At 45.9% G+C, this 19,223-nt stretch overlaps 2 protein-coding genes across 3 annotated transcripts in view; one reads left to right on the top strand and one right to left on the bottom strand.

The window, feature by feature from the left end:
- LOC143383724 (uncharacterized) lies at window positions 1–14,478 on the top strand. Its single transcript, XM_076838596.2, has 5 exons — window positions 1–42; window positions 3,357–3,442; window positions 10,269–10,395; window positions 11,690–11,818; window positions 12,378–14,478. The coding sequence occupies exons 2-5, from the start codon at window positions 3,428–3,430 to the stop codon at window positions 14,393–14,395; spliced, it is 2,289 nt and encodes a 762-aa protein (XP_076694711.1). The 5' UTR covers window positions 1–42; window positions 3,357–3,427; the 3' UTR covers window positions 14,396–14,478.
- The window catches only part of LOC143383739 (zinc finger protein 528-like), a 20,559-nt gene continuing 12,494 nt past the window's right edge, over window positions 11,159–19,223 (bottom strand). The window contains exons 5-6 of one of the 2 annotated variants that reach the window (XR_013089186.2): window positions 12,411–12,704; window positions 11,159–11,892 (exon numbers count right to left, since the gene is read on the bottom strand). Coding sequence is in view for 1 of the 2 variants with exons in the window: in XM_076838636.2 (XP_076694751.1) it covers window positions 12,700–12,704 (5 nt within the window). In the remaining variant the exon portion in view is untranslated. Of the gene's footprint in view, window positions 11,893–11,924; window positions 12,705–19,223 lie in introns of those variants that run through there. The other variant, XM_076838636.2, reaches the window with a different exon arrangement.

Raw genomic sequence — 19,223 nt, forward strand, 5'->3', positions numbered from 1 at the left:
GACCCGGAAGCGGATCGCGGAGTGAAGGTCACAGCTTGGCTCGTGAGTTCCCTTGCTCTATGATCTCTGCACTTCACGGTCCCCTGCGCGCCCGTGGCCGGGTCGCGGGTCCCAACAGACCTCCGCGTCCCCGCACCGCGCCCTCCACCCCGAGTCAGTCCCATCTCTGCGGGAGAACCGGGTCGGCCTGAAGCCCCGGCGCGGGTCCCACAGGTGTCCAGCCCGGCCGCGTGGACGCTCCGCTTGGCGCCGCTCCCTCCCGCCGAAGGTGGCCTTCCCAGCTCGCGGGTCCTCGGCGCTGCCCGCCCAGCCCGCCGTGCGCGCTCCTCCGCAGATCCTCCTGGCCACTGAGGTCTACAGCCCAGCCTGTGCCAAGGCAGGCCTGCCCTCCCCTGACCAGATCCTGCCAGTCCTTCTCACCGGGCCCTGTCCTCACCTGACCCTGTCCCCCTCCCCAGGCCCTGCCCTCACCCAGCCCTATCTTCCTGGCCCTGTCATCCTCCCCAGAACCTGTCCTCCTTAGCCAGGTGACTCCCCTGCAGGTCTTCCCTCCATAGTCACCCTGCACTCTGGAGGAGGCGACCTGGGCCTGTGTGGTGACTTCCAGGATTCTCACACCCCAGATTCCCAGGGAAAATGTGCTCCTTTGGAGGTGGGCAGAGGGCTCAGAAGAGATGGATCAGAAATGAGAGAAAAGGGAAAACAGACCCTTAACACAGATGGCAAGGGATGGCAGAGAGAGGGCATAAGAGTGAAAGAAGAAGCCATAAAGCAGCAGAGAGAAGAAATCTAGAATCGCAGTCTCCACAGAGGTGAAGGACAGCCACTCAGGGAAAAATAAAACCTGGAGGGACCTCTGGCAGAGCATGGGAGGAGAGGACAGATAATCTGCATGGCAGAGAAGAACTGTGGTACTGGGACAAGAAGAGGGGTAACATGTGACAAGGGGAGCCCAGGGAGGAGCACTTCAGGAAGGGATGTGGGTGTTCAGAGCCTGGGGACAGGGGCCTGCAGCAGGTAGGGCAGAGGGAGCCTGTAGATGGGGAAGCAAGAGGCAGAAATGTGTGGAGATTGGGGACAATGGCAGGAAGACTGACTGGAGGTGAAGGGAGTTGCAGGAATGGGGACGATCAGATGGAGGGAAGGAATAGAGGGAAGAAGGGGAGAAATCAGGAGAGAGAGAAGCAAAGGGAGCAGGACCCAGGGTGGGTGAAGAAATCAGAGTGGAGGTGAGAATGGAGGTGATCAGAGTGAGGGAGGGAAGCAGCAATGAAGATGGGGACCCGGGTGCCGATGGTGACTTGATTGGATGGGCACGGTGAAGCTGAAGTGTAATGACTTCTATGTTTATAATTCAACACATTAAAATTTGTGCTTAAATTATGTCTTTACATGAGGATAACAATTGCAAAACTGTCTGGATTTGTCTATTTTAAAACTATTGGTACAAATAACTTCCATATTCAGCCAGAAGGCAGGGTCATGACCCATTCAGTTTGGGGTCGGTCTCTTCTATTTTCCTGGGATAGTGTAGTGTGGGTGAGTGTGAGATAACGAAGAAAAACCAGAATTCCTACTCAGGACAACAGAGGCTCTCAGGTCAAGGCCCCAACGGCAATGTAGGCAGACTGTCTGAAAATTTATGAAAGGGTTGCGGGTTGGGGGTAGCTCAGTGGTAGAGCACACGTCAGTTCAATTCCCAGTACCATAAAATATGTGGGGATTTCTTCCCATTCATAAGCAGTTCTCCTTAAGACAACAACTTAGTGTTCTATAATTTAACTGAGATCTGGCATTCACTGCCTGGAGATAGGATCAGATGCCACTGTTTGAAGGTTCAGTATAGAAGCACTGCCCCCCAGTTTAGATGCCAGTTGCATGATCAGGTTGGAACTTGGACTTTAGTCAACTGGATATACATCCTGGATTCCCATGACCCCTGCTAAGCTTCTATTACTTTTCTAGTTCAACACCCAGTGTGCAGGGAACACTTGATAAAGTTTATCCACTTGTTACAAGGGATACAGATGAACAGCCAGATAGGCCCCGTGTAGTCTTCAACGTTTTCAGGTAGGGTGGCCTTGTACTTCCTGGGGCTTAGGTGAACATCTCTGCTTATTATCTACAATATTGAAGATACTACAGTGTGTTTTAAGTTATAAAATAAAGAATAAACTGTATGTTTACCTAAGACAGGTGAGGAAATGGATTTTAAACTTCATTTAGGTGTGGAATAGAAATGTCAGACCTCAGTCCTACCTGCTCTGCTTCCCCAGGGCCTCTGCCCTCATCTCTTGCTGTGTCCTCTGCTTGCTCACTTTCAGCCACATGGCCTCTTTCCTTTCCCTGGCTGGAGGTTGCTCCAGCCTCAGGGCCTTCACTGGGTCCTGGCCCTCTACCTGGCCCCTGGGCTGCAGGTGACCAACACCTCAGGTCTTTGTACTGACATCACTTGCTCCATGGAGACTCCTGTGACACCACCCCCCCCAGCTCCAGTCACACTCCAGCCACACCCTGCCCCACGTCTGGTCCATGCAGCCTGTGCTGCCTCTGTTTTCCTGCTCCTTCGGCATCCATTGTCTGGATCCTGGTGAGAACAAGGCTCCAAGAGGGGAAGAGCCAGAAGGTGGGTGGTGGGCTGGGCCTGCCCCTCCAGGAGGTGCTCGACGCTGGCTTCCCATGAGTGCTGAGGCATTTTGCAAGCAGTCTGTCCACCTACTGGACATCCCATTGATGGGGTGAGGCTGGTGCACAGCCTTAGTAAGTAAGGTTGATTCTCTTCTGTGTGCAGCATTGAGTACTCAGTCCTTTTATTATTTTTTTGTTTATTATGGTGCTGGGGATTGAACATAGGGGCACTTAACCACTTAGGCACATCACATCCCCAGCCCTTTTTATTTTGAGACAGGTTCTTGCTAAATTGTTTAGAGCCTCACTATGTTGCTGAATCCTCCTTCCTTAGCCTCCCAAGTCACTGGGATTACAGGCATGCACCACCACATCCAGAGCTGTGTACCTGGCTCTGTGTCCTCCATCCTGAGGGCTGAGATCAGCCTGAGATCCCAGGAGAGGTGAGGGGGGCTATGCTGTGGTTCAGTTTGGTGAGAGCCAGACTGTGCCCTGAAGGGGAGCCTAGTGCTGCCCAGTTCCCCGATGCTGCAACCTGTGTGTGGGCTTCATGGGGAGGGAGACCAGGCCCAAAGAAAGGAGTCAGAGATGTCTCCTCTGGGCCTTCTTCCAGGGGTGTATTGTGCCTGGGGCAGCCAGGGACCATCTCACATGCTGGGGTCCACCTGTGTGTGTGGCTGTGGGGTGTGTTGATTCTGGGCCTTAAACAGTACGTTTCCTCCTTCCAGGATTGACTTGTAGACTCGTGTTACCTGAGGAAACAGCCCTGAAGAGGAGGAGGAAACAAAAGGGGTCAGGAATGGCTGTCACTGAGGTACAGTGATCTCTCAGGTGGTCCCGAGTCCCCTGTGCAGTGCTGGGCCTGGGGGATTCTGGCCTCAGGTGACTCTGCGGCCTCCTGCCTGTCAGGTGTGCCTGCACTCCCCAGGGCCTCCCTTACCCCATCCTCTGTGCTTAGATTCCATCCACTGAGACCTGAGGCAGGGAACCCATGAGGAGGTGCCACTGTTGTGTTCCTGGGAAGGATTTCACAGCCTGGCAGGGTTGTGGGCCTGTGAGGGCTTATGTGTCAGTCCTGTTGGGCAGCAGGGATCATTAGCGCACATCTGGATACACTGTCAGCTGCCTCTCGATGTGGGTGAAAAAAGCTTCACTTTGAGATCACATATTAATGCGCACAAATGCTTGTAAATTCCAGAAAAGGAGAACTATAAAGGGAAATATGCACTGCTTAATATATCGCTTTTATAGATAATCCAGTGAGACAGTGTTTTGGATTCCAAAATCTCAGTGACTGGGATTAGAAAGGTAGTGAAACAGTGATCAAAGATGTTCTGCAGGGTCCCCCTTGGAACTGTGGATTGAACAAAGGGGTACTGTACCTCTGAGCTATATTCCCAATGCTCTCCATACAGGGTCTCACTAGGTTACCCACAGTGGCCTCAAAATTGCAATCCTCCTTCCTCAGCATCCCAAGTAGCTGGGATTAGCAACGTGTACCACTGTGCCTGGTGAAGCTTTCTTTTTTTCTTTTTCTTTTTTTTTTTTTTTTGTACCAGGGATTGAACCCAGGGAACTCAAATCACTGAACCACATCCCCAGCCTTTTTTTTTATATTTTATTTGGAGACAGTGTCTCACTAAATTCCTTAGGGCCTTGCTAAGTTGCCATCCTCCCATCTCAGCCTGAGAGCTGCTGGGATTATAGGTGTGTGCCACTATACCTGTCTTATCTCTCAATCTTATTTATTTCTTCAGTCATTTGTTTGTGGGGTCAGACTCAGGGCCTTGTGCCTGCCAGACAAGCACTTTTAAAACTAACCTACATCCCAGGCTCCCTGATTCAGCTTAAAGTTGCTGATCATATATATCAGAAGAGGTTCATGTGCAGTTTCTGGATCCCCCCTCTGTTATCTTTTTATTTTCAGAATTGTGTTAGTTCTCTTCTACACAATATAATTAGGTGTTTTCACTCTTGACAGCGTCCTTTGTTGTACAACAGTGTTTCAGTTGTAAGTCGTTCCATTTGCCAGTATTTTTGATGCTGTATCCAAGAAATCATAGCTAACTTTACTGTCCTGAAGTTCTCTCTGTGCCTGGTCCTTGAGTGTTTGTGCCAGGAGAGGCTTTGGCTCTGAGGTGTTTTCGGAATCTGTGGACCTGGTCCTGTGCATTTTTGTCCTCTCTGTCAGTGTCATGTGAGGTGCAGTTGACCTTATTAGTTGCTCCACCCTTGTTCCTAGAAATGAATCTCACCTGTCACAGTGTCTAATCCTTTCAGTGTTCTATACATTTAGATTTGCCAGTTTTTTGTTGAGGAATTTTTCATCAATATTCATTGGAGTTATTGATCTGTGGTTTTTTTCCTTCTCTTTGCCTGAGTTTGACATCAGAATAATGGTGGTCGCATAGAACAATGATTTTTTTCATTGTTTTTAGTTCCCCCTTTTGCCTTTGACTCATTGACTGATTAAGCAAATGTTATTTAGCTGGGCACAGTGGTGCATGCTCGTATTCCCAATGACACAGGAGGCTGAGGAAGGAGGATGATTTGTGGGTAATTTGTGAGATCCTATCTCAAAAATAAAAAGGAAAAAAAAAAAGGTTGGGGAGGTAGCTCAGTGGTAGAATACCCCTGGGACATCCACATAAGAAGTTATTTAATTTGCATTTATATTTGTGGATTTTCATTTTTCTTGTGCTACTAATTTCTGCATTTATTCTAGATAGAGAAGAAACTTTGAATGGTTGCAAGTTGATACTTTTTGCTTGGACATTGAACCCAGGACCCTGCTCATGTCACCCTGTATCTTGAAGCTTATTGGCTATATATATCTGTATCTCAGATATCTTGGAAATAGTTGGCCATTATTGTTGTCACATAGGTTCTCCACCTCTCTCTCTCCTCCTCTTCTGGAGTACATATGGGGGTATCCTGTGAGTCCTTGGGACCTCCCCTTTTTTAATTTTTAATTTTTGAAATGGGGTCTTGCTAAGTTGCTGAGGCTGGCCTCAAGCTTTCTAATCCTCCTGTCTTAGCCTCCCAAGCAGCTGGGCTTATAGGTATATGCCTCCACACTCTGCCCTTCTTCATTGTCATTCTTTCTTGCTCTATTTTTCCCTGTAGGTTGGTTGGTTGGTTGGTTGGTTTTGGTACCAGGGATTGAATCCAGGAGCGCTTAACCCCCGAGTCACATGCCTAACCCTTTCTTTTTATTTTATTTTGAGACAAGTTCTCACTAAGTTGCTTATGGCCTCACCAAGTTGCTGAGACTGACTTTGAACTCAAAATCCTCCTGCCTCAGCCTCCCGAGCCACTGGGATTACAGGCGTGCACCACCTGCCCAGCTTCATAGTTTCTGTTTATATTCTCATTATATCCATTCATTGGTTTTCTGATTTTGTGTTTCTGCTTTTATTTCGTTGGAGCACTGTTATAACTCTCAGAATTAATTCTTCGGTCGTTTACATATCTCTAATTTTTTAGTGTTGGTTTGTGGCTATTTAATTTTCTGCTTATGGGGGCCATGTTTTCTTTCTGTTTGTGTGGCTGGTGGTCTTGTGCTTGGACTCCAGCAGTTTGAAAATCAATCACCTTGCAGATTTTGGTGTCTGGCTTCCTTGAGGAAAGTGATCTGTGCTAGAGGCGGAGGATCTGTCATCTCTGAGCTTTTGCTTGCAGTCTTGTAGAAGAAGCTTTGCAGTTTCTACCCAGGGGCTCTCCTGTTGCCTCCTGCTGTTCTGTGCCCTCTCTGGTGTCTCAGTCAGCCATCCTTGTTTCCACCAGGGACACTCTAGACATGGTTAATGGGGACTCTCTGTCTTCGTGCCTTTCCCTACCTGATGCCTGTCTCTTTATTGCTTAGGTTCATGGAAGGCAGAACACAGTCTCTCAGGCAGTTTCCCCCAAAGTTATATTAGGTGGATGATCCCCTGCCCTCCCTGCCCCAGGAGAAATTGAGAGGGTCAGGGCTTCAGGAGGCAGGGGCCACAAACTGTCTATCTGGCCCTGCAGTGAGAATCCCAGCCTCTTAAGTGGTTCACCACTGAATCCAGGTGGCTTTTAGATCCTTGTTGGTCTGTGTCACCATGAGGGAGATCCTGGAAGTCTTGTTTTTTTTAAAATTCTTTTTAGATGCACATGACAGTAGAGTGTGTATTTTGATATATCATGTGGATATGGAGTGTAACTTCCCTCTCTTGTGGTTGTACTTGATGTGGAGTTTTACACTGGTCATGTATTCATATATGAACATAGGAAAGTGATGTCCGATTCATTCTACTGTCTTTCCCATTCTCATCCCACCTCCTTTCCCTTTGTCTAATCCAGTGAACTACTATTTTTCCCTCCCTCTCATTGTGTGTTAGCATCTGCATATTAGAACATTCGCTTTGGGGGGATTAGCTTATTTTACTTAGCATGATAGCCTCTAGGTCCATCTATTTACTGGCAGATGCCATAATTTCCTTCTTCTTTATGACTGGTATATTCATTGTGTATATATACCACAGCTTATTTATCCATTCACTGTTGAAGGGCACCTAGGTTGGTTTCATAGCTTGGCTATTGTGAATTGAGCTGCTATAAATAATTAACACAGCCATGTCACTGTAGTATGCTCACTTTAAGTCCTTTGGGTAAGTCTTTTAATTTGGTGCTCTGGTATCTTTGCCGAAGGAGGTGCAGGATGTTTTGTATGTGTTAATAAGGGCTACTAAGGAAGGAAGTCTGTTTTCCACTGTTACCAGCTCCTGCAGTACAGTATTTCTGTGTTGCAGTCATGTCATCTGTTCTAACAGATCCAGATCTCTGCTGTCTTCTTTACCTCTTTTGTTTCCACCTTTTTCCTCTTTATGGCCCGTGCTCATGCAGCCTGCCTGATAGTGACGAGACAAAGCCCTGGCTGCTAGTCCCTCTCTTCTCTGCCTTTATTTGGAGGAAATGCTGATTGTGCTGTAGGGTAAATTGTTCCTGCTTAATGTCACTTCTTTCTTTACATTTACTTTTTGTCCTGATTGTTAAATATCCATTGATTTCTGAAAGTATGTTTTGCGGTGATACGTTTTCTTATTTTAGTCTGTTAAATTGATATGTAACAGTAGCGTTTCCTAATTGTTATGTCACAGTTTTACTAGTCAGGCATAAAATTCTATTGATAATTGCCTAAATATCTAATTTTAAGTTGATGAAGTTGTTTTCTTAGTTTTGAATGTGACTGACTCATAGAGATTAGAGTTCAAATTTCTTTTTCTTGTTTTTTGTTTGTTTGTTTGATACATGTTCTCTCCTATTGGAGGGGGCAGTACTAGGGATTGAGCCCCAAGCCTTGCCCATGCTAAGCAAGCACTCTTATCACTGACTACACCCCCAACCTGTATAGTCCTGTCTTAATGGACAATGTTTATAAACAAAACTCAGGATGATTTATATATTTTTATTGTCCCAAATATGCCAACATGCATGTGAGAACAGTGGTGATGAAAAGTATTGGGACAATTATCACTGAGAGACAAGTCCTGTTATTTCATTTGATTTATATATATATATTTGTCTTGCATACATGGATGTGCAAGTGTATGCTGTTTATCAAAGACAGCTGTATGTTTTTACCTGATTTATCGTATTTTCTGTGGTCTTGCATTCTCTGTCCCCTCTCATGTTCACAGGTTGACATTGGTAGGAATGGGAGTCTTATGTGGCTACGTGTGCATGCATGCAGAAGTTCACGTTGCTCTGCTTGAACTTGCTTCTACGTCCCTCACTTCCCATACTGTTTATTCACTTCTGATGCTCTGCTACTTAACTGTTTAATTCTTCAGGTTTAGTTCCAGTTCTTAGATATCTGGGTCAGGTACTCGTTCTTCCATGCTCAGCTCTTTGATTTGAGCAGAGTTTCTTCAGTATCTGTGACACAGTTGTTTCCTCAGGAAGATGGGAATGAATCTTTCTTAGGTCGCCATAGGTGTTACTTCATGGAAGGTGTGTTGAACACCCTGTGTGTAGCTGGGATGTGGCTCGGTGATAGAATGCCTGCCCAGTATGCTCAAGGCCCTGGTTCACACACACCCAGCACCACCCACACCCATACATACACACACACACACACACACACACACACACACACACACAAATCATAATAGCCAGCATTTAGAAGCTTTAGGCACTGCTGTTGCTGTTTTCACAGTTTTAGATTCTGACTTTTGGAAGCCTCTGTGGACTATCGTCTCTGAAGACAGGGCTCTTGCCAAAGCTCACCTAGGTGTTGAGTGCACATCACATGGTGTGGCAGATGTCATAACTAATGCTTCCATGGAGGTCAGCCTGAGTTGGGCTTTTGCTTTGTGAGGTACTGGGGATCTGTCACAGGGCCTCGTCCACACTAGGCAGGAACTCTGCCACTGAGCCACATCCCGGCCATGATCTGGCTTTTTATTTATGTGCTTCTTACATTATCCACAAAAATGAGAAATCCACACTGATATACAGTATTCCCTCAGTTTTCAGAAGGAGACAACGAATGGGTGGATTTGTGAAATGTTTTTTCGGGCTCCCTCTATAACATCCTCTCTCATGTACTCATAGGACTAGGATTCTGGAAAAGCCACAACAGATGGGATTCCTTTCTTTTTATAAACAGGGATCTTCCTTCCTGACCTTGGTGTTACAGGATATATATACAGGGTAGATATACAGGGTATATATATATGCAGGGTATAACCTCTTGTGGAAAAATAACGAACAGAATTAGGGAGACATAATGTTGCTCAAATGTACTTTTATATGTACGGGGATATCGTAAAAGCAAATTTTAATTTCTCCTACTGTACACCCACCACCCAGAAAGCTTCTGTGACTCCAATGTGTGGGGTTTCCCCACACAACCAACAAGAAATTCTGCAGCAGAAACCAGCTCTGTGTCCTTTGATTCAATTGGATTCTGATGAGTAGCCTCAGATCCCTCAGGGGGCGGGCCCAGTCCCTCAGGTGCCCTCATATCAGATGCCTGTGGTTCTGAGTGACAGGTTTGCAGGACTCCCTCCTCGGGTTTGGTTAATTTCCTGGAGCGGCTCACAGCACTGAGTGATATGCTTACTTACCCTGTCACATACTATCAAGGATGCAGATGAAGAGCCGAATGGAGGGTGCATAAGGCAAGGTGTGGGAGAAGGCACATGGAGCTTCCGTCCCCTCGCTGGGCGATCCCTCCTCTGAGGACCTTCTCATGTTCAGCTAGCCGGAAGGTTCTTCAAATCCTGTCCTTTGGGGGTTTTATGGAGGCATCATTACCAGGCATGATTGGTGATGTCATTGGTGCACCACTGAACCTTCAGCCCCTATCCCCTCATGGGTGGTCTGGGAGTAAGGCTGGAAGTTCTAATCCACAAATCCTGCCTGGATCTTTCCAGTGACCAGTCCCAGTCCTGAAGTGTCTAGGGGCTTGTAGCCTCCCTTATCACTTCAGAGATCCAAGTAATTGTGCATCTGCAAATATAGAGGTCAAGTATGTATTTCATAGTATCCCAGCTTGGGTCTGGTATGCTCACTCCAGGAGATTTCTTAGAGTTCTCTTCTCATCCCATTTTATGTGGAGATGATAACTATCTGCATGTCTTCTTGATGAGACGTATTTTTCATTTTAGGGACAGTTGGCATTCAGGGATGTGGCCATTGAATTCTCCCAGGAGGAGTGGAAGTGCCTGGACCCCACACAGAGGGCTTTGTACAGGGAAGTGATGCTGGAGAACTACAGAAACCTGGTCTCCCTGGGTGAGCGTGATCTCTCCTGAGATTGGATCTGTCTTGTGTACCTTTGCATTTTTCCTTCACATGCCTCGGGAGAGCTTCTTATTACTTGAGTAAAGTTGAAGCTGTGTTGACCCAGAAATGAAAATCTTCCTAATGTAGCCTCTGGACTTTAACCATCTCTCCTCCTCCTCTTCCTCACCACTAGGAATTGGACCCAGGAGCATTTGGCCACTGAGCTATAACCCTATCTTTTTGACTTTTTATTTTGAGCCAGGGTCTTACTACGTTGCTGAGGCTGATCTCATACTTAAAATTCTCTGCTTCAGCCTCCCCAGTTACTGGGATGACAGGTATGCACCACCATGGCCAGCTATTTTCTATGACTCTTAACCTATCTTTTTATTTTTTACAGTGCTGGGGATCAAACACACAGCCTTGCACATACTAGGCAAGCACTCTACCACTTTGTCACAGAGTTACAGCCTAACCTTCCCCCCTCCCTCCCTCTTCTCCCCCCCCCCCACTCTCATACTAGCGTTTGAACTTAGGGGTGTTGTACCACTTAGCTAGATGGTAGTGCTTTTTACTTTTTTGAGACAGGGCCTTGCTAAGTTGCTGAGGCTGTCCTGCCTCAGCCTCCCAATTAGCTGGAATTACAGGCACACGTGCACCATTGTGCTGGTCCTTTCTCCTTCATTTCTGTAGATGTTTTGCCTACATAATATGATACATTATTGGGTGGTTACACAGCTCAGGAATGCACAGATGGCAGACTTTAGTGTGTGTGTGTGTGTGTGTGTGTGTGTGTGTGTGTGGTAGTGCTGGGGATGAAACCCATGGCCTCTCACATGCTCAGCCAGCACTCTGCCACTGACCGATAGCCCAGGCCCTGTGGAAGATTTAGCTCTGCTTGCTTCCTTCCACCCACCTGGTACTGGGAATTGAGTCTAGAGCTGTGGCACATGCTAGGTCTGCCACTAAGCTACATTCCTAGGCATTTTTTTAAGTTTTATTTTGAGACAGGGTCTTACAAAGTTGCCCAGGCTGGCCTCAAACTTGTGATCCTCCTGCCTCAGCCTCTTGAATAGCTGCAAATAAACAGTCATTGTGCTGCTTTGCTTTTGATTTATTAGTTTTTGGAAGAGCTAGAGGTCTTATATTAAAGTATTCCCTCAGTTGTCAGAAGGAGGCAACGAATGGGTGGATTTGTGAAATGTTTTTCGGGCTCCCTCTATAACATCCTCTCTCATGTACTCATAGGACTAGGATTCTGGAGAAGCCACAACAGATGGGATTCCTTTCTTTTTATAAACAGGGATCTTCCTTCCTGACCTTGGTGTTATTTCCATGTTGGAAGAAGGGAAAGAGCCCTGGACCTTGAAGAATGAAGTGAAAATAGCAAGAAATCCCGGTGGGTGGGGCTGTGTCCAAGGTGTGAACCCAGGTAAGAGCTCACATGTGCACAGTAGAAGCTTTATCGCCCAGTGTTGTCTGAGAAACTCTACGGGTGAAAGATTTCTGTGGGAAAACAAAAGTTTCTATGCTGTGAGCTCTTACAGGAAATTTTCAAACTTCTCCCACTTACCATTCTATTCTTCAGAGATGTAAAAATTTATCTTTTCACCCTCTCAAGGTCTATGTATTATTAATCAAGTTTTTGTTTAATTACTGGGGACTGAACTCAGGGCCTCACATATGGTAGGCAAATGCACTAATACCGAACTACTTTTCTTGGCATTTAAAAAAATTTTTTTCTGAGGCACAGTCTCACTAAATTGCCCAGGCTGGCCTTGAACTTAATATCCTTCTGCCTCAGCCTCCTGAGTCATTGGGATTACAGACCCTGACCACCATCTGGGGTAAATTTTATGGTTATTCTTAAGTTTTAAAAGTCTGCTTAATACAAATATTACTTTTGCAATAATAACATTTTTTTCAATATGAATATTTCTTTTGTTGATGAGAAATATTAAAATATAGACATGTAACTTTATATCTTGTAGATTTCTCTCCTAAACACATAATTAAAAAATCACCTTCAAAAAGAAACAGCAGTATAGAAGAGAGATTCCAGAAAGCCATGCTGGGAAGACATGAGCACCATGACGCTGAAGCCTTTTCCTTCAGGGACATCCAGAGAAAGGCTCATGGCTTCCAGTTTCCATGGAGAGATGGTGAAGGAGATTGTAAGGGAGTGCCCATGATCCATAAAGGAAGCCACATGGGTGGAAGAGACGGTGGTGATGGACAGGATGCAGGGAGCAAGCTTGAGAGTGATTGGCTTGGGCTGGGCTTTCCGCCAGGCCTGTCTGCACCCCAGCTGCTTCAGTCTGCAGGGAAAAGCGAGTGTGGTGAAGAGGAGTCTGTGCACAGTGGTTCTTCAGCTTTACCACCTCAAAGCGTTCCTTCCAGTGTCGGAACGCTGGAAGGATATGGGAATGACTTTATTTATTCTTCATTCCTCATTCCAAGGCCCAAAGCACACGTTAGGGACAAGCCTTACAGATGCCACGAGTGTGGCAAGGTCTTTAGTTATACCTCCTCTCTTGCACATCATCGCAGAATCCACACTGGAGAGAAACTGTACAAGTGTGCTGAGTGTGGCAAGGCTTTCTTCAGGCGCTCCTATCTTTTGGTGCACGAGAGACATCACACGGGAGCAAAACCTTACAAGTGCAATGAGTGTGGTAAGGTCTTCACTCAGAACTCACACCTAACAAGTCATCGCAGAACTCACACCGGAGAGAAGCCGTACAAGTGTGCCGAGTGTGGCAAGGCCTTCAGCGTGCGCTCCAATCTAACCAACCATCAGGTGATCCACACTGGAGAGAAGCCATACAAGTGCAACGAGTGTGGCAAGGTCTTCAGCCAGACCTCGAGCCTCGCGATTCACCGGAGAACTCACACAGGGGAGAAACCGTACCGGTGTAACGAGTGTGGCAAGGTCTTCAGCTCTCACTCAAACCTCAACACCCACCAGGTCATCCACACTGGAGAAAAGCCCTACAAGTGTTCTGAGTGTGGCAAGGTCTTCACCCAGAACTCACACCTGGCCAATCACTGGAGGACTCATACGGGGGAGAAGCCGTACAAGTGTACAGAGTGTGGCAAGGCCTTCAGCGTGTACTCAAGCCTGACTACTCACCAGGCGATCCACACTGGGGAGAAGCCGTACAAATGCAATGAGTGTGGCAAGGTCTTCACCCAGAACTCACACCTGGCAAGTCACCGAGGAGTTCACAGTGGAGAGAAGCCGTACAAGTGTGAGGAGTGCGGCAAGGTCTTCAGCCAGACCTCAAACCTCGCCAGGCACTGGAGGGTGCACACTGGGGAGAAGCCCTACAGGTGTGCCGAGTGCGGCAAGGCCTTCAGCGTGCGCTCCAGCCTGACGTCCCATCAGGTGACCCACACTGGAGAGAAGCCATACAAGTGCAACGAGTGTGGCAAGGTCTTCAGCCAGACCTCGAGCCTTGCAATTCATCAGAGGATTCACACAGGGGAGAAACCGTACCGGTGTAACGAGTGTGGTAAGGCCTTTAACTCACACTCAAACCTCAACACCCACCAGGTCATCCACACTGGAGAAAAGCCCTACAAGTGTTCTGAGTGTGGCAAGGTCTTCACTCAGAACTCACACCTGGCCAATCATCGTAGAACTCACACCGGGGAGAAGCCATACAAGTGCACAGAGTGTGGCAAGGCCTTCAGCGTGTACTCAAGCCTGACTACTCACCAGGCGATCCACACCGGGGAGAAGCCGTACAAGTGCAATGAGTGTGGCAAGGTCTTCACCCAGAACTCACACCTGGCAAGTCACCGGAGGACTCACACTGGAGAGAAGCCGTACAAGTGTGATAAGTGTGGCAAGGCCTTTAGTGTGCGCTCAAGCTTGACTACCCACCAGGCAGTCCACACTGGAGAGAAGCCATACACATGTAATGAGTGTGGTAAGGTCTTTAGTCGAAGTTCCAACCTTGCAAGTCATCGAAGAACTCACTCTGGACTCAAGCCTTACAAATGAGTGTAGCCAGGTCTTTGCCTTGCACAACATCTGTGCATTCATTTTTAAGAGAGTTTTTAAATGCAGTGACTGTGGAAGACTATCAGGAGTCGATCCGTGGCTGGGGTGTGGCCAGGGCAGAGTACTTGCCTTGTACGTGCCAGGCCCTGGGGTCCACGCCCAGCACAGACAGTAGTGCAAGCACTGGGAGGCTCCAGAGCACATGGAAAGAAGTCTTGTATCTGTAATGTGCCCCACAGAGGCTTCAGTCCGGCCTCACAGATGACTGGAAAGCAGCAATACATCATTGATGAAACCGTACAAATGGAGGGTCTTTACTGGGCTGTTGTTACCTGATGACCATACTTGCAGATGAGGATTTACTGGAAGAAATTCTCTAGTTCTCTATGGGTAACCCTGGTCACTACATTTTGTGGAGTAATTCCAAGTCAAAATACGTTAAGACTCAAAGGTGCAAGGACTTTTGGAAATCAACTACTTATCTTCAGGTCAAGAATTACTTTATTCAGTCATTCGAGGTCTCATGAGAAGGCTTCTTTGCTATATGTAACTTTTACCCTGGGCTTTAAAACCTGTCTCACGTTGTGCCTGCCTTCCAGGCCTTTACTATGGTCACTGGGAAAGAAGCATAGGATGGGAGGGCTTACTGCATTAGGAAAGGGTCATTCTGTTCAACTTCTGGGAAGACGAGCTCTGCCTTTCAAGGTAAATATGGTCTAAATTAGCATCGGGAAGAGGCAAAGAGTAGTGTCTTTAAGTGGATACAAGTCATCAAGCTTCCTGTGTCCTGAGGCCCTTCTGTAGTTTATAGGAAAAATCATTCCACCGACTGTAAAATAAAACAGACTAAGGATGTGCCATCCTGGGGCTCATATGGGATGAGAGTCACAGGCAGAATGCAAAAGAATGGGGACCACATGCTCCACTGAATCACAATAGCTCTCTTAGCAAAGACTGAAGAGCAATTAGCCCTATTTTTGAAATTGAGAGTTATCAGACTGGAGAATCTAATTAAAAGAACCAGAATGGGGGCTCGGGGCATGGCTTGCTAGAGAACTCGCCTAGCATGTTTATGGCCCTGGGTTCTAAGCTCGACAAAAAAGAAAAAATAGCATTTCCTTCAGGATTATTTAACTGCTGGTCATACGTTTTGCCACTGCTTTAGTAGAATGTATCATTGGCCTGATGTTTTAATTAATAAAATTTAATCTTTTCATTACTACAAGTAATTTGTTTCTTTGATCGACAATTTTAATTCATCTCAGTGCAGTCAGTGCTTCATGACAGTAACTATCCAAAGTTAAGGTTGAGGGATCTAGACTTGGTGTGTGAAGTCAAGTATCATACAGTTTGGGGAACCTATATTATATTTGCCATTGAGTTATTCTCCTCACACCCTATCTTAGGATACTTATGTACAATGAAAATTCCATATAAGTGGTTCATATTTCACCCTAAAATCTGCATCTGTCGATAAGTATTCACTATATTATATGGCCCTTCCTTACATACCAAGTGAGACGACATGCATCTTGATTTATATAAAGTGAAAATACAAATATATTAAAGATGAAAGTGTGAGGAAGAAAAAGTAACACTTTTTAGCCGACATGTAGAGAGAGTACAGGCTCATGAATGTATTTCCAACATCACCAGTCCATCAAGGGTCACGTGTTAGCATTTTCTGCCTTTCCCATGCAGACTCCAGTCTGCAGAGATTGTAGAAAAGAGCAACTCCAATGTGTCTTTGGTGGCATGAGATAGGAACTTGTAATTGTTTCTGGAAATTAACAGTGGGACACAGGTTCTCAAGATATGTTCAACAAGTGTGCACTGCCATTGTGACTATTACTGAATCATGAGTTAGCACTTCATTGAGGAGAATGAATCACAAACTGGCTCTTCAGAGACCAGATATTTCCCATGAAAGACCTGATAGTCTTTCTTACAGCTTAATATGGTAATGAGTACATTTGCAATTAATATCAGGTCATAGTTTTTATCTGAAGTAGAAGTATGGACAATACAAATTTACTGCTACTGAGTAAATGAGCCATTGAAAAGTGACAAGGAGATCGGAAGTACTGTGTTGAGAAGCTGTGGGACAGAGTCCTGGCCGTGTTCTAGAGTGCCATAGCTGTTTTTGTCCTAGGTTCCCTGTGTGAAGTGAGCGTCTCACCAATATTTCTTTCACCCTGAGGCAGAAGGCGGGTTTACATGTTTGGGTGGGCCACAGCCAACTGGGCCCTATCTGACCTTCTTCAGGAACTGAACATGGCCTAACTCAGCTAAGTCACAGCCCAGGTGTCACTGGCCAGTACAGCACATGTGACTGTCCTATGAGGGTATGTGTGCCATGCCGTTCTTGTAGGCAAATGTGGGAGGCAAGATATGGGTGAATTCACACTCACATGTGTGAGATGGCACATGGACGTGGAGAAAAGCCAAGTAATAATTCAAAGGCCTCAAACCTCTGAAGGATCATATGATTCATAAGCGAGGACCTGTTGAGGACTTAGTCCAAATTAGTGAACTCAGACTCTAATCCCTCATGTTAAGAAATTATACAAGAAAAACACTTCAGGACCTGAGTGTGGTTCAGTTGTAGAACACTTGCCCACGTGCATGAAGCCCCAGGTTGAGGCCCGAGTAGTTGAGCAGAAAACAAAAAAATCAATAGAAAATAAAATGCAGATGTTGAATAATTGAAGCACAGAGGTAACTGTGCTTAGCTCTAGGGATGAGTGACTTGCCTTCACAGCCAGACATGATTCCATTCTGGATCTGCCACAGTTGTCACAAGAATAACAGAACAAATCTATACTAAATATGTAATCCTCATTACAAAGTTTGGGAGCAATAAAGGCAAGAAAAATTCACATACAAGATCACTTTTCTCTGCAGTTGAAAATGAGCCATGGAGTGTAGTGCTTAAAACCACACCTGAAATCAACACTTTTATGTTCTAGTTTGGATCTGGAATATCCTCCAAAGGCTTACAAGGTCAAGGTTTTCTCCCCAGCCAGTGGCACCATTGGGAGATGGTGGGAACCAAGAGGTGAGTCACGGGGGTCATGCCCCAGGAGAGAGTGTCTTGTCCCCAGCCCTTTCCTCTGCTTCTGTCTGCCATCCACCTGCCACCAGGTAGACAGCATTGCTCTCCCATGCCCTTCCAACATGATGAGCACATCATGGGCCTTGCCACTGACACAAAGCAGGTGGCAGCCAATCATGGGATGGAACCCATGAGTCTGAAACCATGAGTCAAAACAAATCTTTCTTCCTTGTTCTCAGGTGTTTTGTCACAGCAACAAACACAATGAATGACCTGGCAAAATTGTTTTATCATATCTATTATCTACCAAACATTTAAAACAATAGTTTTCATGGAACTACCATACAAACGTTAGGTAACTTGTCTAAACAGTATTTCAAAAACATTTTCAACAATCATACTGTAGAATGGGACCTACAGGTGCATCAGGAAATGCAAATTTGACATGACAAAAATTGTAAGTTCCTCTATGCCAACCAAGAGCCCAGAGAATCAGGAGTAAACACTCAGGGTTGTGCTGGAGTCTGACCCATTTTGATGTTTATTGTTGACACCTTTCAAGTCTCACTACTCCCTTTCTATGGTGCCATCTGGGCAAGATGCTGATAACCCTAAGTGTTCCCTTCTTCGGGCAGCAGCTGGGAGTTCTAAAGATGACCAGGTTCCCTCACTCCAGCACCACCCAGGACCCCCATAAGAGGAGGCAGCCACTTCTGGACAAGTGTAGCAAGTCCACCCTGCTTCCCTGGAAGGCCTCCTTATGCTGTGAACTCTGCAAACACTTCAGTGTTTGGCTTTGCCATTCCTGACAAACCAGCCCAACTGGGTGGGGTTCAGCCCCGAGTTGGGACGGGTCACAAGTGCAAACTAGCAAAAATGTTAGGGGCAAATACATGAGTTTCCACTTCACAAACGAGAAATTCCATCCTGGATGTTCATTCTGAAGTGGAAACTCATGAATGTTAACCTTTTCAGTACATCTCTCTCACAAGCACTTTAAGAATAAAAAGACATTTTTATCATTATTCCCTAAATTTTCTTATGTTTCATATTCTTGCTGTATTTAGGTGAATTCCATGCAGTTTTGTTCAAAATCTCATGTACTAAAATTTAGTCTTTTAAAATATTTATTTTTTGTAGTTGTAGTTGGACACAATAACTTTATTTTTATGTGGTGCTGAGGATCAAATCGAGGGCCTTGCATGTGCAAGAACTGAGCCAGAACCCCAGCCCCTTTAGTCTCTTTTCTATAATTGCAACTTAATAATTTCCTTTCAACAATAATCGTGTTCCTTTCTTCATTGGCACAGAAGAAAGAGGCATTCAGAAATATGATACAGTGCATGTTCCATAACAGGGAGGACAGGATGTCAGTCTGAACTACATTTTATATTTTCATTATACACAGTAAGTTTCCTAGTCAGACTGCAGAAGAATAATAGCATTTCTACAAGGGATTGTACCTCTAAGTTTAAGCGGTAGATAGGAAACATATGTGAACATGAAAAATACTCTATGGAAGAAAAATACCAGATATTTCTAGATGGGAACAAACAAATGGGAGAACATCGGGTGTCACGTGCACCATGAAAGGAGCAGTTATGCCATCCTTCCCTGAAAGGTCCTCTGGCTGAGTAGGAATGCCAGTCTCGGGAGTGGCAGCAGAGCTGCCAGGAACTGGCCACAGATCGCCTCTTGTCAGGAACTCCGCTGGAATCTCAATGCCCTTCTCTCCATCTTCCATTCTAAATCCATGACCTCTCCAGATGCTGG

The sequence above is a fragment of the Callospermophilus lateralis genome, chromosome 18 (assembly GCF_048772815.1).
Source record: "Callospermophilus lateralis isolate mCalLat2 chromosome 18, mCalLat2.hap1, whole genome shotgun sequence".
Taxonomy (NCBI): Eukaryota; Metazoa; Chordata; class Mammalia; order Rodentia; family Sciuridae; genus Callospermophilus; species Callospermophilus lateralis.

Coding starts and splice junctions, on each gene's coding strand:
- LOC143383724 (XM_076838596.2), top strand. Junction 10,396..11,689: donor CAGAAACCTGGTCTCCCTGG/GTGAGCGTGATC, acceptor TTTTATAAACAG/GGATCTTCCTTCCTGACCTT. Junction 11,819..12,377: donor TGTCCAAGGTGTGAACCCAG/GTAAGAGCTCAC, acceptor TATATCTTGTAG/ATTTCTCTCCTAAACACATA.